At 23.8% G+C, this 17,742-nt stretch overlaps 1 protein-coding gene across 1 annotated transcript; it reads left to right on the top strand.

Moving 5' to 3' along the window:
• The first annotated feature begins 9,238 nt into the window (after window positions 1-9,238).
• On the top strand, window positions 9,239-17,024 carry LOC112748697 (protein NRT1/ PTR FAMILY 5.6). Its single transcript, XM_025796940.2, has 4 exons — window positions 9,239-9,696; window positions 13,273-13,490; window positions 14,332-14,885; window positions 15,985-17,024. The coding sequence occupies exons 1-4, from the start codon at window positions 9,486-9,488 to the stop codon at window positions 16,859-16,861; spliced, it is 1,860 nt and encodes a 619-aa protein (XP_025652725.1). The 5' UTR covers window positions 9,239-9,485; the 3' UTR covers window positions 16,862-17,024.
• The last annotated feature ends 718 nt before the right edge of the window (window positions 17,025-17,742 follow it).

Raw genomic sequence — 17,742 nt, 5'->3', positions numbered from 1 at the left:
AATTGAATAAGATCTTCTTTATCTTTGACAAAAAAATGTATTTAGTAAAATTTAAAAGGATCATAATAAACACACATATATATAAAGATAAATTTAGATATTTATTAATATATAAAATTATATTAAAATATTCCTATTTTAGTAAATATAAGTTAACTTTTAAAACACTTTATTAGATATTTTTAAAAATATTTTTATCTTTTAAAAATTATAAATGCAAATGTATAGTTTTTATATTTTTCGTTATTGATAATTTTTATGATTTGCTAAACATAAAATAAATTATGTACACTTTTCAAAAATACAAAGAGCTCTCCACAAATCTTATCAAACCAAGCTTAAATCTTTTTTATTCTAATATGATAATTTTTCTGTATGCAAGATTGATATGTAAAAGGTGTACATAGTCTGGCCCCGAGTATTTTAGAGGTTAATTTAGTGTGATTTCATTGGATTTAGGGTCAAATAGAGGTCTCAAAAATAGACTTAATTATTATTTCGGGTCGGATTTGGGCTATAACTCGGGTCACCTGAACTCGGTCTGGTGGTCCGGTCATCATACACAATTAATATTTTGTGTTATTAGTGATAGATGACGGCTATTCTTATGTGAAATTTAAATATTGTAAACCTTAATATTTTGTGTTATTAGTCATTATAAGATTATAAGTTAATGTTTTATGTTTAAAATGCATAAGACTTTAGACTAATGCATAATATTGTGTTATTGTGTTGATTTAAATATTTGGTGTTATTAGACAATATTAGTATTGATTATGGTTATGCTTTAATTTTATAGAAGAATTGGTTCTTGTTATATTTTTTTAAGTGAATTTTACTATGTGAATTGTGAAGTAATAGTTGGAGATTAGGTGATTTTTACATGCTAAAGACTCGATTTTCACTTGATTTTTACCCAATTTCCACCTGATCCAAAAGTGCATAGATTTCATCGGATTTAAGATCAGGTTAGAATCTAAAAATTAAATCTGATCTATATTTCGAATTGGATCTAAGTTAAACCAAATCCAATATGACCCGGCCCATATACACCCCTATGCAAAAGCATTGATTAGAAAGAAATTGTCATTTCAATCTAGTGATCTGTAACTTTATTTTAAGTGGAATTTGCTTGGTGCAGTTTATCAATAATGTCTGGAATTATGTCATTTTGAATCTTAGCAAATAGAAGTTCTCATCCTCCATTGAATATGTCCCTATATACATATACATATTTACATAGTTCCAGTATAAAATAAAGTAAGAGAATACAATATAATATAATATATAACAGTAGGCGACTAGGTGTTCTGTATAGTGGAGTCTTATCTTTTGTACAATGAATATACATAAGAGCTTAGTATATCATCGATGTGTCTAATCTAATTATGTAAAATATATATATTAATTATAATTATAAATTAATTTATTTTTTATTAAATAATTTATATTATAATAATTTTATCTATCGTTATAAATATTGAATTAAAAAAGTTATTATTATTTTTAATTTAAAATTAAATAAAAATAAAATAAAAAATACTATTTTATTTAAATTTTAGAATTTAATGAATATACTCAAATATAAATAATGATTTAGAATTTTGATTTTCAACGTATCAAAGTCGTCTTTATAGTCTTTTCTTCATCAGAGAAATTGAAATTCAACCCTATCAAAGATATACATATATTAATTAAAGTGTTTGGATAATTTTTATATTTATTAATATTAATTGTTGATTATCTTTTGTCAATAAAGTGTATTATAATTTTATGTTAGTTCATAATTGATTACTGATTAATATTTATGAAGCTATGTTATTCTAAATTTTATATTTTACAAATATTTTATTTAAATATATTTTAAACATAAAAATGTATTATTTTTAATAATATCATACTTTTACTTTTTTTAATTATTTTAAATTAATATTTTATCAAATACTAATTAAAGTCATCCTTCCATTTACTTTTACTAATCTATTATCTAACTATTATATAAAATTAAAATCGTATTAATGAATTTAATATTAAAGTTAATTTGGCTTTTTATTTAGAGTGTTTTTCGATTTTTTTTAGTCTAATCAACCAAACTTATTCAATTATAAATAGTCACTTCTATCTTATTTTATATTATAAACTAATTAAAATTACTAAAATTTAATAATACAATTTTATTTTATATTTTTATATTTAGTTCAATCCATCTAAGCTATATAATAATCATTTTAATTTTTAAATTTTATAATATAATACTACATACATTAATAGTAAAATAACATAGTAAATTTTCATGTTTTAATATTAAATATAAAATTATTTCATGTTTTAATATTAAATATAAAATTAATACGTACAAAAGTTTTTAAGATTTTAAATTAATACGAATCATTGTAAATAATACTTATTTATGACATAAACAAAGAAATATAGAATCTTAAGTTTTATATATAAAAATTTAGGAACATGTTATATATACAAATGTAATTGTATAGTATTATTTTTTTTTTAAATGGTGTAGACCAACAACTCTAATTTTATTTCACGGTCAAATTAAAAAAAAATCGTAATTTTAAAGGTAGTCAGAAAAAAACAACAAAGTTAATCAAAAAATGGTTATCTTATATTATTCTATTAAGGTATTTAATATATTAAATTATTTTTATTTATATTGAGATTAATTTTAAATATTTTAAAATAAAAAGTATAATTAATTATAATTTACATCTTAAATTATGTTGAGTACATACATGATATTCTATTGTGTTGCTAAAAGTAAAAATGAGATAACAAATATAATTTTATCTCTTAATTCAATATATTTATTTATATTTTATACTTTTTTTATGATTAATTTTGTACGGTGTTGGTATGTTAAATAAAAATACTTATTATAATAACAAAAAATAAAATAAAATTTCAATCAATAATTTTATATTCTTTACTTTTTTTCAATTTTATTTTAAATTTTAATTTATTACTAAAAAGTAGTGAAATTCTATTGATACTGAAATAAAAGTTGTAAAAAGATCTATAGAGTAGAATAAGTAAAATAATGTGAAACCCACATTACAACATCCAAATGAAACAACCTAAGATTTAAAATGTTTATCTTTCTCTTTCTCGCCGTCTATTATATTATCGATTCTATTATATGAAAATTGATTTTTTACATTTAATGATAGAGTCAACATAGCATGTTTCTGAGGGTGTTTCTTAATTTATTTTGTTTAACTCATTAAATACAATTCATTATAATATATTAATTATATCAACTAATTGATTTGATTAGATATTTAAGTATCACGCAATTTAAAATTATGTATATTGATTTGATTTTTATGATATATAAATTTAAGGAATAAATTAAAATAATATAATTTATTACTTATTTAAATTGAATATAACAAATACAAAATTAATTTACTCAAAAGTTTATTATTTTCTAATATTCTATACATAAAAATGACAAAATAAAATTGTAAAAATAATCTTTTTATCGTTTTTGCTATTTTAATTTTATTTTCTTTATTTTTATGTGTAATTTTATTTTACATTAACTTTGTGTATTTAATAACAAAATATACTCATATTAATTCTATTATATAATAATATATTTTTCTCCTGTGTTAATCAATGAATTTCAATAGTTATCAACTACATCTAACAGAATAACTGAGAAGTGAGAACTATGATAAGTTAAACCCAAGTTCAAAATGCTGAAACGAAAAAAAGAAAATAATGGATATATGATTAGAGAAAAATATATAATAACGAAAAATTTACTAAAAATTGGATTTTTTTTCTCTAACTAATAAAAGTGAGGTGTCAATTTCTCATAAATTTATTTTTCCTCTAAAATGAAATCACTATTTTCTCTTCTAAATTTATTTTAGAAAAATATCTTTATTATAATTATATTACAATTAACATTTAACGAATAATGCATGATTATACTAATTTAGAAAAATATCTTTATTATAATTATATAAAATCAATATTTAATACATTATCAACTAATAAAAGTGAAGTGTCAATTTCTCGTGAATTTATTTTCCCTCCAAAATGAAAGCACTATTCTCTCTTCTAAATTTATTTTAGAAAACTATCTTTATTATAATTATATTACAATATTACAATTATATTACAAGTAGCATTTAATGAATAATGCATAATTATAGTAATTTAGAAAAATAAAATAAAGTCCACTAATTTATCTTTCGACTGCACATGTATGTAGAATAACTTTTAAGAAGGAGTCATGTATAGTAAATACGGTCGATGATTGTAAAACTGTATACTAACATTGATATAATATTATTTCAGGTATATATTTTGCAGGTATCAAAGAAAAGTGTTGAGTTATTTTTTAGTGGGTTTAAATTATTTATTGTTTATTAGATAATTTTGTACATTAGAGTTCTCTAATAATTTATTATTTATTTTGAGCTGATTTTGATATATTCTTACTTGACAGTAAAACAACATATAAATATTTGTTGGTGGGTCTAAGTATTACTAGATTATTTATGGTCACATTGAGTATATATATTTGATTTATTGAAAAAAAATAAACTACTAAAACTAATTAATAACTATTTTAGAGTTAATATATTTAATACTAGGTTAAGAAAAAACAAACAATACATAATATGTTACATTTTTATTAATCAAATTATTATAATTTAAATTAATCTAAACAAAAGAATTTAAAATCATAATTTCAATCTTATCACATGCATGACACGGACTATTACACTTGTTAATTAACGTTAACGAAACTTTAACTCAACTAAATATATCACAATGGATAACTAAATTTTTTTAACTTTACAGTTTATGATAAATTTTAATAGGATTATTAATTATTTTATACAGTGTTAGTAAAAATTTTGTAGTACAACTAGTAATATTATACATACTTTAGTTTTTGTTTGAGCAATAATATAAAAAAATTATTTATTAGTAACATATTTTTTAAAAAAATCAAAATATAATATTAAAAAACAAAAAAAAGAAACTTTATATTAAAAAAAATTAAAAATAACATAACTAAAAATAATCATTATATATAATATATAAATTGAGGTAACAATTTAAATTTTTTAAAAACTTAATCAACTAAAACACACATACATATTATTCTCGTAACAATAACCAATTAAAATAATGTCATTAGCTGAATATTTATAATCTATATAAATTTAGACCATCCTCTTGTTAAATAAAATTTATCATTCATTATCTATGTACTACAGCATAGAATAAAAATAGCGAGAAACTAAATTGACCTTTATTCTGACATTACATTGACGCATTAGAAAGCTGGTAGTTTTAGAAAAAAATCACACAAAAATTTTAAAAGTAGAAAATTTAAATACATTACCAATATTTGAAATTACATCTACAAACCTAACAAAATTCTTTAAAAACTGAATCTAAATTGAGAAAACTCAATCTCATTATAGGCTCCATTTTAAAAAAATTTTGGTAGACGTAAAAAGCATAGAGGGGATGATTGAAAGCCATTGCTCATTAAAAAATCAAGTTCCTCCTAAGAAAACTAATTTTACCCACTTCCATTAGATTTGTCGTAATATATGAGTAGATCCAACAATTTTTCAGTAAAATAGAGTTCATTGTCTTTTTGTTAAACTCTTACATCTATGTATTTAGAACCTGAATCAATAAATATAATTCGATGTAGTATTTAATAGATGTGATACATTATAAACGATTATGACAAAAAATAATCACGTTGTAACGTTAAACAAACAAAAAGAAACGCTATATATACTTTTTAGTAGTACGAAATTAATTATAAAAATTAATTATTGATATTAATATTAATTTAATACTAATAGGATACGCACATGCATAATAGAGAAATTAACAAAGCTATTAATGTTAATGTCACATTTATAACTATTTATATTTGATTAAAAATTAAATTAGAATAATTGACCATTAATATAATTAGAATAATTGAAAATATTAATGATTAACAATTAGTCTAATTATGTATTTAAATATTAATTTTTATATAATTATAAAAAAATTCTTAAAATAAATTGAAAAGAGATAAATGTGCATACTAGCACTAAAACACGTCACGTCAGTATGTATTTTTTGCGTTAAATACTATCCGTTGTAGAATAATATAATGATGATAATGATATAAAATTTTCATTAATTAATATTAGTATAAATTTCTAAGCCCAATTGTTCAAACAAATAGTCAGATTCTAATCTACTCTTATTGAACCCAAACAAATTTTACTCCAAACAAAAACTTGTCCAACAAAAAATTGAGTAAAGGAAAAAGAGTGAGATCTAAAACCTAGATCTACTCGCCGCCACTACATTCATCTCTTTGCTATTGTCACTATAAGCTCACTGTAGCGTCAGAGATCAAAGAGAGAGTAAGTTCACTGCTTCTGTCATTCATATTCTCATTATTGCCGTCATTAAGCTTCTACGTAAATACGCTGTCTCCTTTATCTATCTGCAATAACTTTTGAAATCAGAAAAAGAGTGAATTCGTAGTCATCGCTGATGTCGCCATCAAACTTATCCGTAAATGCGTTTGGTTTTTTTCACAATCATTTAATAAGGTCAATTTCTATTTATTCATTTTTCTTATTCATTGTTATTTATTTAACTCAGTTTAGATTTTTTTATATTTTATACCTATATAACGTGGTTAAAATTTGTTACGAAGAAAGATCATAGTGGTGGTTAGAATTTATTTTTATTATAATCTTTTGAAAATTATTTTACTAGATATGATTATTATGTTTGTGTTTATTAAAAGTTATTTTAATAAGATTTATCAAATTTAAATAACTAAAAATTAAAAAATAGATATCTTTTAAAAGCCAACATATTCGATAAACTATTTTTTCTTTTAAAAAAAAACGAAACCAAACTTCATGTTCCTATCTTCATCTTGTTTTGACAAGTTTGTTCCCCCTAAATTATCATATCTTCGAATAATATTAATTTTGACTAAAAGAAAAATAAAAAGGCAATGTCCACTACTTCAGGGATGAAAAGTATAGCAAATAACATATTAGCAACAAAATTCAGAGAGAAAGGTAGACAAATACCATTAGCCAATTGAGGCTAAACACATTTATGAGATTTCTATAAAAGGAAAGTGTTGATATCATTTACACTTTGACAATGGAAGATAACTTTTCAAATAATTGTATTTTTATATATAATTATTAAATTTATTAAAAATATAAATCATTAAAAGAAAAAGACAAAAATATTTTTTTTATTAATGCTCTATTCTTCTGGTGTATTTATTGAGTTTCTTTGTTTAATACCGAGTATGTGTACTTTCTGATATTGTTGTTCTTTATAACATATAAAAAAAATTATATTCTTTTAATTTTTTTATTTAATTATAGAAGATATAATAAGTCAGAATTAATTAATAATTTCTTAAATTAAAAATAAAAAGCAGTTAATTTGAGGCTTTCAAAATGTGCTCATGATAATTGAGAACATCAGAAAGTTTGATAACATAAATCACAAACATATGTATAGTTTCGTATATAATTGCAAGTAAGTGATGGATAATATTTAGCTTTTTCTACTTTTTGAAGATTTAATTTTGCCGGATTCGCAGAATTGTGGATAGTTTTAGAAATAATCTATTCAAATTTATTTTAAGTTTTGAGTGCTACTTTTGTGTAACAGTTGTTGAAAGTTGATGTATTTTTAGAATTAATCTCTTAATTCTGTTTTTTTTTTTTTTTTTTTTTTTTTGAAATCCTCATGCCGTATGATTAGCTAAGACATTTCCCTGACTCCCTCTTTAACACTATTAATATCTTCTTCTTTTTTTAATAAATAAACCAAAATACACATAAAAAATTGACATGAATAAAAATGCATATCAAAATTTATAAATATACAAGTACACTCAAAAGATTGATTTCAAAAAATAAAGATACTCCTAAGTCTTACAAAATTATTAATAATACGATATTTTTGTCCATCAAAATTAAAATAATTTTTAAGTATACTTTAATATTTATAATGTTTTGTGTGTACTTCTATCCAAACTCTTTTATGTGTACTTTTGGTTTTTATGTGAAGTTCTTAAGGCATCATCACCTAAACTATATATACGGTATAATACAAGGTTGTCTTATCGCAAAAACGAATCTATCTTAAAAATAATAATAACTTTATTAGTCTTCAAAAAGTATTACACAGAAAGAAAAAAAAAAAAAAAAAGAGTCACTTTGCAAATCGAGTCATCTCATAACTTTATGTTCTTCAGTCGACAAGAAATTAAAGGGGGACAATAATTTACAAATAAAACGAGTAAAAGTGTATCGGATCAATATTTTTTTTTTTTTTTTGCCTATGCAACTCAACTTGTACATGTATGTGTGACTAATTCTTAGACTTTCATGAAATCTAATATGAATATATTCACAATAAATAAATAAAATAATATGTATTTTAGGATACAAATCCATCAATAATTTGTTGTGAAAAAGAAAATTCAATATGCATGATGAAGCAAATTAAAGGCATAGTTTGTTTTGGATGGCTAACACGAAAACTCATTGGTGCCTTGTATAGAACTAACAGTGCTGTGGTCCCATTTATAAGAAAATGGGCACGAATGAATGCTATTCCGTTTCAACAATGACGTTTCCCTAGTGCTTAGTTTTGAGCATCTTTGCATGACATTATTTCATCTATATCATCATTTGTTAAAAATAATTTGACCAAAATATTAAAAGTATATATGTGTGGTACATCATTCGCCCCTAATAAAATTTATTTGATATATCTAAAATTTTTTGTTAATTTTCTTTAGGATATATACTCACAAAAAGTTTGATTTTTTTTTTTTATAAATTTACTGAAAAATAGGTAATTTTGTATGAATGATGTTATCTTTTTTTACAAGTCATTGTACTTTAGGATTGTATTTTTTCTTCCAAAAATTTAATTTTTTTTTCAGTAGGGCATAATCTTTCATTGCTACTTTTAGTTAATACTTCACTCCACAAATTTACTAAAATTTGAATTTTGAAACAATATATAAAGTCAACAATTATGAGATTAATAATATTTAGCAGATAATTAAAAATTATCTCAAATAATCTAAAATGTTCTTATTTAATATTTATTAATTATCATTATAATAATAAATATATAATTATAAATGTTATATATATAAAATAACTTTAGATATTGTCTTTCTAGCATTAATGTTACGAGATATAGGCAATCCCAACTACTTATTCTTTTTTTGGTTTGGTCCTTAGAAGAAAGGAAAAGAAAATCTCACAATTATTGCATGTGTTTGTATGTGAGAGGGACATTTTTCATTATTCCAATACTAACTCATGAGTGATAGTGAGTCAAAAGAAAAGCAAAAATCCTTTCATTCATTCCTCTCCTACTAGCTCCTCTATATAAGGAGGTTCCAAAATGGTAAAGGTTGTCAAATGCAACAACATAATTCCTCCGTTAATAACTCTTCTTCTTCTACTTGCCATCTTTGTTATTCAAGTCATATGGAGAAGAACGCAATTGATGCAAAAAGAGGAGAGGTTGATCATGAGATGAAATTGGTTCATGATTCTTCACTTGATTATAAGGGAAGGGTTCCTCTCCGAGATTCAACTGGTTCTTGGAAAGCTTCTTTCTTCATTATTGGTAAGATATATAAACTTGTCATGCAACTTAATTTTCTTCAACATATATATGTATCTTATATATAAATTTAATATTATTTTTTTAAATTTAATTTTAATATACTATCAGTATAAAACAGTTTTATACATACATTTAATTATATATATAACGTCATATTAACAAAAAGTTTTTTTTATATATTAACTATGTAAATAATCATTAAAAAAAATAGATGTAATTAGATAAAGATATAAAACATTTTAACTATTAATGCACCAAAATTAAATTCGTACCATTTTTATTCTTATTATTTGGAGAATATTTGAATATTATTGATCCTTATTAATTATATGCCGTTTTGGTTCTCAAACTTCCTAATCACTAATCAATTTTCTTAACACTCCCAAATTTTGAAATAGTCATCATATGCTATTTAATTTGTTTATTTGTTTTTAGGGTTTATCTAATCATCATTTTTTCATTTTCTTTATAAGAATTTAAAAGACTAAAATTAAAAATTTCTTTATATATATTAAAGAAATATTTAGTAATTAAAATAAATTAACTAAAAATAGTCAAAATTTATTTTATTTAATATTTATTAATTATTATAATAATTAATAAATATTAAATTAAGTAAATTCTGACAGATTTTTTTTTCTTCCTAACATAACCGATATATTAATTGCATTAGAAGTTTTAGAAACTCTATAACAAGTAGCCTAATTGGTCTAAACTGGTGTAGTGTATTGTATTGGGCTTTGTGGCTATTGTTGTAGAAACTAGTATAAATAGGATAGGATATATACTAGAGTAGTATAGTATTATGTGAAATCTGTTTAATTCTCTTTCTTGTGATATGATATTTTTCTCTTGATTTCTCTTTGATTCTGTAATATAATTCTCTTTCAAGTATTCAATTGTCGTGGTCCTAATTTCTATACTCATCACAATGGTGTTTTAATTCACTCTCTTACTTTAATTTTATGGCAATAAAAATTATTTATAAAAACTTTTAACTAGTATATATCTTAGCGAAACCCTATATAATCTTGTTGATTAATTTAGCTTTTTATTCTTTTCTCATATGTATAATTGCACTGACGATATAAATTTAAAAAATATTATATCAAGAATTTTTTTATAGAAGTCTTTTTTAAGAAAATTAACCGTTAAATTAAAGTTAATAGTAGTATAATAAGAGTTTAAAATCTACATGAATATGAATTATTAGACTATAAGATATGTTCAATTTATACAAAACTTAATACAAATTGTATTCATAATAGATAATTGTAGTTTAATAGTTCGGTCGATAAATAGTTTAGTTTTCACAAAAGAATATAAACGACGAGTAAAATGATATTCTCACTTGATTCTTACTTTATTTTAGTGTATGTTAATTTCTTACACATGAATGAAAATGGAATAAGTACTTAGTACTTAACTAGTGCTTCATATGTATGTATATAAACTAGCTTAAAAATTGGAATATATAATATATATTAAGCCAATTAATCTTCCAGATATTATTAATTAGTATGCTTTAAGTTAACAATTGAGTGGTGTTTTTATTTCATAAGCTTTTCATAAAACGTAATAATATATTCATATTCTTATGTGAATATTCCCACTACTTATGTTCATGCTTCCACCAATACTTTTTGTCTTGTCTGAGATTCCTCTTTAATCCCCCCTATATCTTAACAACTTCAACCTATATACTTTTATTACTTAAATCTCAAATCCCATCTGAACTAGGTTTAGAAGTTGGAATTCGAATACATTTGCATTTGATTCATACAAATGAGAATAGAGCAATTTCAATAATAGAGACCTCTCTATATCCCATCAAGAAAGTCAACTTCTCTCCACAAAATTTAGATTGTGGACAATTTCAAGGGATCTCATTGCTATCTTCAATTCATATACTTAGCACTGAGAAAACTAATTTTTAGTTAACTAACACCAATTAATTTTAGAATTTAAAATTTATAATTTAATATATATAAAATCATTTTTGAAAAATGTTTAAAGACTAACAATTTTATTATTAGTCAGTATTTTTTAGTCATGAACTTAATATTTTTAGTTTAATAATTTATTTTAGTCAACATTTTAAATATTATTAGTTAACTGTTGGTCAAAAATAATAAATTCTGTTAGTTTTTTAGTATTATTTATAATTAAAGAAATAATTAATATTAACTAAAATATTAATTACCTAACAATATTCATATTTTACATTTGTTGTTTGTTATTTGAATTTTTTTAAAATAAAATAAATAAACTGACTTACAATTTTTATTATTACATGGTTTATAAAATTTAGATTATTAAAATTTTAATATTTTTATCTAACAATAAAGATATATAAATCAATTCGATGTCAAAAAAATAATGAGCCAGGAAATAATTTGTTATATATTATGATCAGATATATTCTAATAATGAATTGGATTGGTCAAGAGCAATACAGCCACCGAAAGTGGTGGGTTCCCACTATATAAAACTAAGACATATTCTAGTAAGCATTAAGGATGATAAATGATATCAGCCACACAACTTATGGGTATTGATAGTAGAGACTATTACTATGAATATAATAATTTTGCCATTACAATGATTGTTTGTCTTTTAAGATTCCCATTTTGTACTATTTATGCTATGATTCTATTTTTTATTATTTGAATATGCTTAAATTTCATTTGGACAGGAGATTTATAAATACCTTAAAAAATAAAATTGTATGTATTGTCGCGTGTATGTAGCATAATATATATTGGTGTCACATGCAATTCCTTCAAATTGAAAGAAGAAAGAAATTAAAGGAAATGATGGATTATATTTTTCTTTTTCTGTTTTCTTTTTTGAGAAAATTCTGATTTAAGTTGATAAAAAAATATAAGGTAAAGTATTAAATGGGTCTTTTTTGTTTGGATGTAATTCTGTTTTGGTTCTTAAGGTTTAAAGTATTTTATTTGAATTTAAAAAAGTTTTATTTAGCTTCAATTTAGTTTACCAAAGGTCAAAGATAAATAATTAACGAAATGTCTTATATGACAGCAGTATCAAAACAAGGTCGATAATCTGGAGAATAAGTACAAACTTCAGAGGCATAAAATTAACCGTAGATGTATCAATACATTTATTTATCATTTTTTATAATTAAAATAAAATATTTTCTATAAAACTAAAAAAAATGTTAAATACATGTATTGTCCATAGTTGATTTTATGTTTCTAGAATTTGTACTTATTCTCTAAATTATCGACCTTATTCTGTCATGTAAAATATTTTGTTAATTATTTATCTTTGACTTCACAGTAAAACTAAATTAAAATTAAATAATTTTTTTTAAATTTAAATAGACACTTTAAACTTTAAAAATAAAAATAGAATTACGCGAAAACGTAAAAAATTAATTTACTACTTTACCCAAAAATATATTATTACATGTATAATTAACAAACGTATTTTTCTAATTAACCGTATATTAACAACAAAGAGGGGTCAAATAAAATAAAAAGTTAAAAAGTAACATTATCTAGTAAGAAATTTATTGACATGATTGATTTGATGTTTGATAATTTGCAGCAATTGAATTTAGTGAGAGGCTGAGTTACTTTGGAATAGCAACTAGCTTGGTCCTTTACCTGACAAAGATTATTCATCAAGATCTTAAGACAGCGGTTAGGAATGTGAACTATTGGACAGGTGTCACTACTTTGATGCCACTCTTTGGAGGATTTCTTGCTGATGCTTTCTTGGGTCGCTACACCACTGTCATTGCTTCTTGCATTGTTTATCTTCTGGTACCTAATCATCTCAATCATTTATATATCATTCAATTCAAATTATGTGTTTGATTTCATTTCTGTACAATTGATTTTCTCAAAATTAATTAGATAATCTTCAATATTTATTTTGAATCTCTCAAAATATTATATCAGTGTTTATAAAATTATAGGTTATAAATAATAATTTAAAATTAAATGTGATTGATTTTAATTTATTTTAAATTTTATATAAGATGGCAAAAATTAATTGATTCTCTACTAAAGTGACGGCGATTTTTTTAAATGAAATCGGTTTCATTTAATCAATCATATTCAATATAAAATAAAATTTAAAACTAACTCACTTTATAAACACATCACATTATGTGATTGATTTTAATTCATTTTAAGTTTTATATAAGGTGATAAAATTTAATTAATTTTCTATCAAAATAAAATCGTTTTTCTAAAACGAGATTGGTCTCATTTAATCAATCATATCAAATATAAAATAAAATTTAAAATTACTTTACTTTATAAACACGTCAAATTTAAAATCCTAAAAACACCCTATTAAAGTACTCTTATATCCGAATCAAAAATTTTTTAAAAAAAAATATAGATACCAATATACTATCTCTAAATTTATTGTTAATAATAATTAATTATTATATTTTAAATATATATATAAACAAATACATTTAGAGAATACATATATAAAAATATTTTATTAAATAAATTATAAAAAAAATATTTTTATTATACACAGAAGTTAAGAGAAATGTTGTTGGTAACTTAGCGAAATTGATTTTGAAATGTGAGTATACTTATTCAACAGGAATAAGTAAATCTAACTTGTTTACAATGAAAAATGCAGGGTTTGATTCTGCTTTCTCTGTCATGGTTCTTACCAGGCTTAAAGCCATGTGATGATAGAAACACATGCGCGGAACCAAGGAGGATCCATGAAGTGGTTTTCTTCCTAGCCATCTACTTAATATCCGTTGGAACCGGAGGCCACAAACCTTCCTTGGAAAGCTTCGGAGCCGACCAATTCGACGACGACCATGTCGTCGAAAGGAGGCAGAAAATGTCCTTCTTCAACTGGTGGAACTGTGGTCTTTGTAGTGGACTCATTCTTGGAGTAACCCTAATTGTTTATGTACAAGATCATGTTAATTGGGGAGCTGCTGATGTTATTCTCACATTGGTCATGGCTTTCTCATTGATCATATTCTTGTTGGGAAGGAAATCTTATCGTTATAGGGCACCAATGGGTAGCCCTTTGACTCCAATGTTGCAAGTTTTGGTTGCCGCCATTTCCAAAAGGAAGCTTCCTTATCCTTCTAATCCTAATGAATTATATGAGCTTTCCAAGTCTAATAACAACAACAACAATGGAAGGTTCTTAGGTCACACCAAGAAGCTCAAGTAAGTAGTATACTATATGGTTATTCAATTGTAATTTAAACAACAAATCTTAGGTCATCAATTCTTTTTTTTTTAACATTTAAATTAATGCTAACCAACACTCTCTTTTTTACATTAAAAATATTGTCATATTTGTACTAGATATGTATCTCGTTAGTTACTTGTAAATACTGTTTAATAAAATATTATAATAGAAAAATCTAGAATAAAAAGTCTTTATAAGAAGTCAAATCTTATAGTTAAAATATTCAATTTTAGTTTAAATGAAATGAACTAATGCCAATTCTTTTAAATGTTATGTTATTTTGATACTTTAATTTTTGGAAATAGATACTGTAACTCCTATTTTGATAATATTACATCTTTTTTTTTACAAATTTATGCATGGATAAATTAAAAAAAATAATAATGTGTGGAGTAATATTATTAAAAATGGAGTAAAATTATAATTTTTCTAATTTTTTATAAGTTTTAAATTTTATATAATCTAGGTGTTAAAAAATTTATATATCATCCTTATGCAACTTATTAGTATTAAGCAGAGTTATGTGTATATAAGTGAACTTTTTCTTTTTAATATTGTATTACTAGAGGTGAAATTCTTCATTATGAACCAAACTGTGTGTTAAACACAACTATGGCCATTTACAAAACGTCAGTGACGTTTTGTATTTTTTTAATCAAAATAATATTTTTTTTAACAAAACGTCAGCGACGTTTTGTTCTTTCATGATCAAAAAATTTTTTTTATTACAAAACGTCAGTGACGTTTTGTATTTTTTTAATTAAAATAATATTTTTTTAACAAAACGTCAGCGACGTTTTGTTCTTTTATGATCAAAAATTTTTTTTATTACAAAACGTCAGTGACGTTTTGTACTACTACCACAACTGTGTAAAACACCAAAATGATCAAATACTTTTGTATTTCACATTAAAATTATTCATATATAAAAATTTTAGCCTAAGTGAACTTTTTCTTTTTAATATTGTATTACTAGAGGTGAAATTCTTCATATATAAAAATTATTCATATATAAAAATTTTAGCCTATATAAGTTGATGATGATATAATAATTTGTGGTTGAATTTGTTTCAGATTTCTTGACAAGGCAGCAATCATTGAAAATGGTGGAAACATAGCAGAGAAACAAAGTCCATGGAAGCTTGCAAGTGTGACAAAAGTGGAAGAGATGAAGCTAATTATCAACATGATCCCCATTTGGGTTTTCACATTACCATTCGGAATATGTGCCGCACAAACATCCACGTTTTTCATCAAACAGGGTGTTATCATGGACAGAACCGTCGCCAAAGGCTTCCAAATCCCTCCAGCTTCAATGTTCACCCTCGCCGCCATCGGAATGATAATATCCGTCGCCTTTTACGACAAGATCCTCGTACCTCTGCTAAGAAGGCTAACGGGGAACGAGAGAGGAATCAACATCCTTCAGAGGATTGGTTTCGGAATGGTTTTCTCTATCGTTACAATGGTAATTGCGGCGGTTGTAGAGAACAAGAGACTTCACTATGTTGAGATGAACCCTTTAAAGGGTTCACTAACAATGAGTGCGTTTTGGTTGGCGCCACAGTTTCTAATTATTGGAATTGGCGACGGTTTTACCCTTGTAGGGTTGCAAGAATATTTCTATGACCAAGTTCCGGATTCAATGAGAAGCTTAGGGATTGCACTTTATTTAAGTGTTATTGGTGCTGCAAACTTTCTTAGTAGCTGGCTCATAACAATGGTTGATCATGTTACCGGTAAGACAGGTAAAAGTTGGATCGGTAAGGATCTGAACACGAGTAGGTTAGATAAATTTTATGGGCTATTGGCGGTGATAACCACGTTGAACTTGTTCTTGTTTGTGTTCTTCGCTTGCCGGTATTCCTATAAAAATGTGCAAAAGGTTGTGGTGGCTGATTGTGGTGAAGAGAAGAGTGATAATGGTGATGGTGTAGGGACAATGGTTTAATTTGAGTTTGTTTCAATATTATTGGTTCTATATTTATAGTATAAAAATGTCTAGGATTGCATGCTATGCTGATGATGAAATTATTATATGTGATGTTTGATTTCTACTATATAGTGAATGTTAGTTGCTTTGTTGATATATATCAATAATGTTGTTTTCATCATTTACTTTGTTATTTTTGAAAGAATAATTTTAATACCAAGGGAAGAATATATAGTAAATGATAAATTAAGACTAAGTAATACGTCTGCAATGGCAAAAAGTTGTTCATGTATATTAAATAATCTTTAGTTGGTAACTCATTGAAATAGTTTACAACTTTACTTGAAAAAAATCATTACTTTCTAGAAGAGTTAGTATTTTATCTATGAGCAAAAAAAGTTTCAAGATAGAAGATGAGTAAAATTCATATTAGAAATGTTCTAGAAAAAATAATCCAAATAGCATTATTATTTTGATAACTTAACCAAATTCCTCTTGTTTAGTTTTTTTTTTTTTTTTTTCTGTTTTATCTATCCACTACTCACACTCTTACACCAACCAGGGGTGGGAATGGGAACTTATCTAAAGGATAAACCATATCCTCTGCCTCAGTAGAAATAATGCATATTTTGGGTACTGTCTATCCCTTTTTTGCGTTTTAAGTTTAGAAAAGTATAGGTAGACAATAAAAATATTAAATAATGTGAATAATAGATATATTGGATGTTCATTTTATTAGATATACAGATGGTTATTCTAATATTAAAATTTAGGTAGATAATTTAAAAGTATAGTGTATTTTTATTTGATTAGTGATTGTTCATGTTATTCATAAAAATCATTGGTTACGTAACTTAACCCAATTTATTTTTGTTATAAACCTTCAATGATTTTCTTCT

This window comes from Arachis hypogaea, chromosome 2 (genome assembly GCF_003086295.3).
Source record: "Arachis hypogaea cultivar Tifrunner chromosome 2, arahy.Tifrunner.gnm2.J5K5, whole genome shotgun sequence".
Classification (NCBI taxonomy): Eukaryota; Viridiplantae; Streptophyta; class Magnoliopsida; order Fabales; family Fabaceae; genus Arachis; species Arachis hypogaea.
Note: the sequence above shows the minus strand (reverse complement) of the source record. Positions and strands in the feature narration are given on the sequence as shown.